Source organism: Plasmopara halstedii (genome assembly GCF_900000015.1).
Source record: "Plasmopara halstedii genome assembly, contig: Scaffold_54, whole genome shotgun sequence".
NCBI lineage: Eukaryota > Oomycota > Peronosporomycetes > Peronosporales > Peronosporaceae > Plasmopara > Plasmopara halstedii.
This window is the reverse complement of record NW_020186975.1, coordinates 195,208-203,206: the sequence shown is the minus strand read 5'-3', so window position 1 is coordinate 203,206 and position 7,999 is coordinate 195,208. Positions and strand designations below refer to the sequence as shown.

At 45.0% G+C, this 7,999-nt stretch overlaps 3 protein-coding genes across 3 annotated transcripts; 1 reads left to right on the top strand and 2 right to left on the bottom strand.

Annotated features, from left to right (window-relative positions):
• Positions 1 to 1,084: 1,084 nt before the first annotated feature.
• Positions 1,085 to 1,561, bottom strand: PHALS_11385 (uncharacterized protein; the record flags this gene model as incomplete). The annotated part of the gene is made up of 4 exons (XM_024724948.1): positions 1,085 to 1,193; positions 1,268 to 1,346; positions 1,428 to 1,477; positions 1,557 to 1,561. 4 exons carry the CDS (start codon positions 1,559 to 1,561, stop codon positions 1,085 to 1,087), a joined length of 243 nt encoding a protein of 80 aa, XP_024571876.1.
• Positions 1,562 to 2,093: 532 nt separating this feature from the next.
• PHALS_11384 (5-amp-activated protein kinase subunit) lies at positions 2,094 to 3,486 on the top strand (the record flags this gene model as incomplete). Its single annotated transcript, XM_024724937.1, has 5 exons — positions 2,094 to 2,451; positions 2,512 to 2,661; positions 2,728 to 3,081; positions 3,149 to 3,261; positions 3,319 to 3,486. 5 exons carry the CDS (start codon positions 2,094 to 2,096, stop codon positions 3,484 to 3,486), a joined length of 1,143 nt encoding a protein of 380 aa, XP_024571875.1.
• Positions 3,487 to 3,892: 406 nt separating this feature from the next.
• Positions 3,893 to 4,303, bottom strand: PHALS_11383 (uncharacterized protein; the record flags this gene model as incomplete). The annotated part of the gene is made up of 1 exon (XM_024724926.1): positions 3,893 to 4,303. The coding sequence occupies one exon, from the start codon at positions 4,301 to 4,303 to the stop codon at positions 3,893 to 3,895; it is 411 nt and encodes a 136-aa protein (XP_024571874.1).
• Positions 4,304 to 7,999: the final 3,696 nt, after the last annotated feature.

Below are 7,999 nucleotides of genomic sequence, written 5' to 3'. Positions count from 1 at the left end.
AGCAAGGAAGTTGTTAAATTCCAACAAATTGAGTTGCAGTGTCTAACGGACACGCGAGTCTCGTTAAGGCAATAATCGATTGGAACTAAATGTTCTCAATCTTAATGGGGGAGGGTGTAACGGGATTACACGTACCCTGGTACCAGGGGTGTGTGTCTTACAAGATGTGCATGGTGTGACTGCACCCAAACAAGAATACGGTATGTGGCTAGGTAGCCAGAAGTTCTGCATGTATTTAGATCTTACTAGATATATTTAGTATATTTAGGAATATCCAAACTTTTGAAATCAGGATAAAAAATAATCGAAGATCAGTTTTGGATTTTAAACCAATGAGTCAATTAGCGTTGGGAAGCAATAATTACTAGTAAGCGGATTGCGATCCGCTAACTCGTACTTGTTCTAAGTATAGAACAAAGGTTGGTGACCTAAATCATGCTTCCTCAAGCGCTAATCTACGGCAGCCCCGCTGCACGCAGGGGAGGAATTGCTAGATAAAGTTGTACTTGCTTCGCAACAATCTTACCTGAAGTCGATAGGAGTGATACATGCCTGGCCTTTAGATTCTTGTTCTTGCTTATAATTTGCCCTACAATCAAATTCTTAGCATTATACCCTCCCTACCTCTGTACTTCTGGTACATGGAATATGATTCCAAGTATTCCATAAAAAGTGCGCGAAAGATTAGCATTACGGTTGACGATAAGCATTTTTTATCGTTACAAGATTTTAGGGTAACAGGCAAACCGTCACATGGCTCTGATTACAAGGACTCACACAAGGTCACCTGTGGTCTTCACAACGGCTTCGCTTGACGTTGGGCAAGGATATGTACTCTCTGCTTAGTGTGAATGAGCGAAAGCAATGCAGGTGTCGGAGCAATATATCACTCGTGCACCTGCCTCGTCAGCACACCATTATGTTATGGCAAATGAGAACCGGACAAGTCCGACGTTGACTACGTACAAAGTCATTTTATCTTAGGCTCTACCGCGCAATGCACTAAGAACACGAATGCAACTTATGGATTGTGCTCTGAGAAGATTTAATGCAGTAAAGCACCAAGTGATGTGGCTCAAAGTCTTCAGCAGCGAAACATGTTGTGGAGTTTGCTCTGACTGAATAAAGAGATTTCCACGTGCTCAGTTGCAGTGACAAATTGGGATCTGGAAAAACACTTTGAAAACACAGACCTAGAACACACGACCCAGTTAGTAAGAGCAATTCTAATTTCTCGACATGCAAGTCAAAGCGTAAAGGATACTACCAAAGCATGATGTCAAAGTTTGACGCTTTGATGGACCGTAACAAGAGTATTGCGACCGCTGTTTCGAGACTGCAGATCACTTGATTAAAGATATAACAGTCACATTCTTTTAAAATTTTGTCCGATTTAGTACTGTTTTCACCATATACACATCATTTACCAAATGGTGCTAGGTTAATCTCAGCTTGATGCGTATATCGGTCTAGTCTTCTTTACGTTCGAAAAGGCAATCTCAATGCATACGACTTGACGCGACTCTCATACGGAAGAAAAGTAAGCTCTAACTGACAGCATACAGCCAGGATAGGATGGACTGTGGCCAAAACGCGACTGACGAGTACGTTTTGAGGAATGTCTCCAAGACTTCCAATCGCTACAAGACTAGTTTTCTGGCAAATGATGAGAAAAGATACCTTCAAGTTGGAGATACCTTGTCGCTAAAAGCTGACTTCTTTACTTATTTGTTAGCTTAAGGAAATGCTAGTGATTGGCTCTTCTTCCATTAACCATTATATCATTGGCCGAAACAGAAACATCTTGGTTTGACTAAGCTCCTTAGAAACCTCACTTCCCGAGTCAGAAGCCCCCTCACAACTAGTGTTCGGCGTCGTCGGTCTTTAGTTTGCCCGTGCTCTCCTACAGCCTGCATCACCCTCTCCATCCCATCATTCGAAAATCTTCTGCTTGATTCTTTCAAAAATTCTGTGTCGTTTGCTTGCGGGCGTCTTCCCTCTTTCCACTGTGTAATCCAACAAGGCGTTCTACTCTGTCCGTGACTGCCGCCACCACGCTCGCAGACCGCAAAAGAAAACGAGGCGACGGAGGGATGTCCCATGAAGGATACTTTACCTCCTCGCGAGATGATGCACCGCCGCCAGCACCGCATGATGCCACCTCGGGCTTATTCGATTCTACTAACGCACCCTTCATGAATGGTATAAATGGTCTCTTGTCACGCACTCCAGTGTCACATTTGCAAGACGATGAGGACCAGTCAATGAGTAGCTCTGCGCTTAACTTGTCGCAGTCCTCGGTCCTTGACATTGTCAAGGAAGGCAAACAAGTTATCGCTGCTTTTCTCCGCGAGACGCAGTGTTATGACGTAATTAAAAACAGTGGCAAAGTTGTGGTATTTGATGTTAAAATTCCTATTAACCTCGCTTTTTTTGCGCTGGTTGAGCACGGTACGATGGATGCAGTCAGCAAATGGTACATAGATTTCTCACGTGCTTTTCTGCTTTAAGACATCAAGTCTGTGCCCGTTTGGGATGCCGAGCAGGGAAAGTTTGTAGGGATGTTCACAGCAACCGATTTTGTCAACATTTTGCGGCATTTTTACATTCGTGGATCTCCAATGAATGAGTTAGCAGAACACAGCATTGCATCATGGCGAGGTAAGAGAAGCGAGTGGTAAATACGAATCGTTTATTTGCTAAATTTTAATGTCGTTGGTATCATAGCAATCCCGCGGTCTTTGTCAATGGCCCCAACACGTGAGGAAATGCTGTCTGTCACACCCGAGCACAATCTCTACGAAGTGTGTATGACACTTCGCGACAACAGGCTTCATCGACTTCCCGTAGTAGATCCGACTCAAAACTCGGTCTTGTCTGTCATCACGCACAGCGGGATTTTAGAATACCTGGTTGCTACCTTTCGTGAGCAGCGTAGATTGTTTGATCAGCCAATTTTCGACCTCGGCATTGGTGTCTACAGCGGTTTTGTGACGGTCCCTGAAGATATGCCACTCATCCGTGTACTTCACACATTGATCGAACGGAAGGTATCTGCAGTGCCAATTGTGGATCCAAGTGGTTAGTTTAGCAATGCCATCACACATTTTAAGGTGTTATACTCAAAGATATTGTCTGCGTGGAGCAGGTGTTGTTGTGAATATTTATTGTGTATCGAATGTCACCGAATTGGTGAAGGACCGGTCGATTACCCAGTTGGATATGCCTGTGGGAGAAATTCTTCGAATCCAAGCCGCTGAGGTGAATTGATGAACAACCGCATTGATTCTGCGTAAGTCTGACGTGTTTTATTCTTAGGGCAATGTCGGTGAGAGCTTGCATTTGTGCTACAAGACAGACACTTTGCACATGATTTTCGAGCGGTTTGCAGCATGCAAAGCCCACCGCTTTGTTTGTGTTGACGAGTATTCGCGCTGCGTCGGTATTGTATCACTAAGTGATTTGTTTAACTATTTTCTCGACTAGCGAGCAAAAGTACAGATTTTTTCGCGTTCGCGATGGTACCCACGATGGAGAACCAGCAACAGCGTAGCAGTGAACGATACTAAACACCGTGCAGCGAACTACGAGTGTCAGATAGAAGCGTTAGAGCAAAAACAAATCAAATATTAATTAACGAAGACAAACGAGGAAGCGGAAAGAGGGCACAAATATCGACGCTTCGCTCTTGCCACATACATCGCCGGCGTCAGATGTAGTGGCCGTCACACTTGGGTATCAGTGTCGCCTCGACCGGCATAAATGATCGTGAATGCGAGGAACTTTAATGACAATGTCAACAACACTTTGCTCTCATCAACTTACGATATCCAGTTTCAAAAATACAATATTTATGCAGTAATTTAGTCTCTTTCCTGCCACGCGCACTTGATTAGCACAATGTCTCGAGGTGGCGGCGCAATTGATCCAGGTCGCACGATGGCAGCCCGATGGACGGCTCTCGACCAAGCAGCGTATATTTATTGTAAATTTTGGCCAGCAATTCATCTTTCTCGCGGCGTCTCGCGATGCTGCGCGCCTTTTCTGGGTCTGAATGACCGCCTTGACGCCAGTCTTTCTTGCGGGCTTCAGCCGCCTCGGCCGCCCGCTCTCGCTTCTCTGCGGCGGACAATACATTCCCGTTGCTCTGACCACTTCTTGCTGGATTCGGTGCTTCGACTCTTAGCGTCTGCGGATTGCCTCCATTTGTCCAACCTTCTCTTGGTTGATGCCGTAGACTTGAGTGAGTATGCGTGGGCTCTAAAACTGTTTCAAGCTGCGTTTTTGAAGACGTGCACCCCATATTTAGTACTGCCTAGCTCGTGTTTTATGCTTCGGCACTGGCTTTGTATGGATTTTTTTCCTTGGGCTCGTAAAAAAATAACGTTTAAGTACGATATTTAAACAACTGCGATGGCGAATAATGTGTCCCTAACTGCAAGGCAACGATAAATACTGAAGGTGAATGCAGCAACAGCGTATGCAATAGGTTTGCCGTGCATCTTACGCAAGAAAAGCTTTGACTCAAAGAGTCCGCGTCAACGAACGCACAGAGGTTGAATTCGCAGTCTCCACCCAAGAACGAAAATGAAAGCATCTTCAACAATTCAAAACTTTGTGTTTTATTTCAAGAGGAACATAGCTTTGGAATTAATTCCAGCTAAACCTATGATAAATATGTACGTTTTGCTGGATTCAGAAATAAATCATCTGTAATGCTTGATGTGAGGCTACAGCTCATATATACCACGTTACAAAGTCTTATTATCCTCATAACTTAACGAGCTTCAAGAAGTTAACAATTATACAAACATGCGATGTGAATTTCGTCAAATTGTGAATTATCGTATTTTGCACAATCGTGCAAAGAGTAAGGTGTATGTACTATTGTGCTGCATGAACTCCTTTACACCATTCCACATAAGTGAGACACAATGGGTTTGATACTTCTTTTGTTTATGAGACATTACGCAAAAGCGCTTAATGACACAAAATGCCTCTCTTTACTTGCACCTTATGGCACCTGCTTTTCCAAACTCGATCACAACACTCTCCCGTTACCATTGTACTTGACTCGGCGAGTTTGAAAAAAGACGCTGTTTTTGCGACCATCGCCCTTGAAGCTACACTAGGTGAGGCCAAAGTGTTATGTCTCGTCTCGACACCCCCACCATCACCTGGTAGATGCGGCCGAGCCTTTTTACCGGGAGGAGGTACCCCAATCCTTTCGGCACGACAAAAGAACCCCAAACTGATTTCATACGGCAGGTGTTGTTGTCAACATCCAGCCACGACCAGTTCCGACGATGTCCAGCTCGTTGGTGGCGAGCTGGCCCTAGCTAAGTGATCACAACTTGCCGCAAACTCATGTCAATTTTATCACGTCGTTACTGAGATGTCGAAACATCGGAGGTTGCTGGAAGGCTGATTCAGATCAATTACATATATACGCGTTCGAAACTTTCACTTACATTTAAAGCAAGACGCGCGCCAGAAAGTCGCGAGCGTTTTCTGACCTTAAAGATCATAGCTCATCGGAAGTGCCGCCTGCAGTTAGAGCATCAGCGGACTACTTAATCCGTAACCCTCCATCAGGAAGGTACCTATAATACCGAAAGCGGACGTGAGTACCGAAGGGCAACGTAGTCAATAGATCGAGAAAACGCATCGTTCTACCCGTCTCAAAGTTTTAAGCCAGTTTAGTGAAGCAAACGTCTCGTCGTTTCATACTTGACTTGCAAAGTACAAAGCAGAACGTGGACGTTGAGGTACAGCCCATCGCAACAAGTTCATATCCGATAACAGCCTGACTTGTCTCCGTTAGAGCTAGCAACCAAGTGTGAGTCCTACAACACGATCGCTCTCCATTCGCTAGTGGAAAGCGCGCTGCAACGAGCACCACCTATCCTGGAGAGATTAAAGTAAAGGTTGCGCCGGGTTGAAGTGGAAGCCGCGCTAAGGCATTTTGCCAAAGTGGAGCTCAAACTCTCATTAGATATCGGAGTGAAGGTATCCCTTTCACTGTACTAGATACTGGTAGCAGCGCTAGCGCATCCTCCGCACCACTAAGCGCCACCAATGAAAATGATCCCCCTCTCGCTAATCGATCAGTACTGGGGAAGGACGACCTTTTTGCGACTGGCGCTCGTGGGTAATCTCAATTGTAGCGAGACGCCGACTCCCTACGAGGGTCTCGGGCTACGTCCAAAATAAACAAGGTCCAACTTCAATGCGAACTCGGAGCTACGCCATCAATCTGTGCGGCACGAGGCATTCACAGCGGTACAGAATCGTGTTGATACTGTAAAGCAAGCGCTTCTTGGCAAAAACCCGTCGTGATCCAGTTGTGCGATTGTTCTTTTCTCTTGGTTTTGATATTCTTGTCAAACTTTTATTATGGGAGTGAAGCCCAGCCCGATAGCTTTGCGCTTCTTCACCACCCTCACTGACCATTGTTTGAGTATTCGTAATCGGCAAGTCCGTATCATCCTCACCACGCGATATAAACAAAAAACAGAAATGGCAATGGATTTGTCTGCTTCAATCCTAGCCCATTTTGGTGTCAGCGACTCACCACTTCCTCCTGTTGCCTCTTTATCATCTGAGATGTTCCATAGCGGCATGTCTTTGTCTTGTTTGCCCCACTTCAGGCCAAAACGCAAAACGATCTCATTGTCGCGTATGAAGAGATGGAAGAAACTCTACTATTACAGCCTGTTTTGAACAGACCGCTGGAAAGGCATCAGCTGCTATATGCTGACAATTGGTGTACGATCAATATCGACCATTCCAACGCCTCCGACTAGCCCCCCGACATTTTCCATAGGCTCACTATCAGCTTGTTGTCGATCCACTTGATTTTGAACATAGCCATCGCCAATGTCTTTTATATCTCTGAAGGTGTAGCGCATGCTTGTCGTAAAGGTCGCTTTTTTCACGCTCATATAAACTCAGTAAGCGAGTCACTTCAACATTGTTGTTCTCCATATAACTCACGTGACAACCTTGGCATTTTTTGCATAACCGAGAACCATACATTTGACGCTTTTAGATTCAAGCTTTGAACTCGTTGCATCGTCAACATGAGAATACGTAAGTGATCCAGTTTGAGGTATCATCTTAGGAGCCAGCTTCACGGGCGCGTAAGTGATCCAATTTGAGGTATCATCTTAGGAGCCAACTTCAAAATGAGTTGTATTCGTCGAGCGATTGATCATATAAAACTGCTGCACTCACCGCTTTCGCCCGTTATTTAGTCAAACTTGCAGCAAAGCCAACTGCGCTTTTTCCCATGATAGCCCTGTTCATGCGTTCGCCACTACATTATACTTGGTTCTATGGAGCGAAACGTTGGTGAACGACACCGTTCCGACGGCGTAGGTCTACCACCGTTCTGTCCACGGAAATTCGGCTTCATGATTGAATTCCAAGCATTTGGGACGAAGACCCTAACAATTTTGCAATGGGTCTAATATATTTTGAGCATCCCGGCTCCTTCAATTTTGCTCATGATAAAAAAAGCACAACATTTTCTTACAAGTTATGTTGCGTTTTCTTTTTCATCCACAAGAGTGAGTAAATGGATTTTGCAACTCCCTTCGAGAGTGCCCGCATTAGACCGCGCACGCGCTCCAGAACGAAGTCATCTTTGTCATCGGATGTGAGGGAAATGCCGTGACTTTCCGATTACCTTACATACACCTGCCACACAATGCTTCTGTGTCTTGATCATTGGTGTGCCTTCGGTGGAGCGCTGTGCTTTGCGTAAAGCAATTTAATTCGGGTGTTTTATGTGAACATACCAATGCTCCCACTGAGTGTCATCCCTGAAGTACTCCACGAAACATGCTTTTTCCTGCTCCCAGTCTAGCATGTAAGCCTTACCGATTTTGAAATCTAACGGATTTTTACGAATAGTGATCGGTCTTCTAATTATTAATAGCATCAAGAAATCGATCACTTTTGACAGGAGGTCTACAATTCGTAGAGGGCTATATAA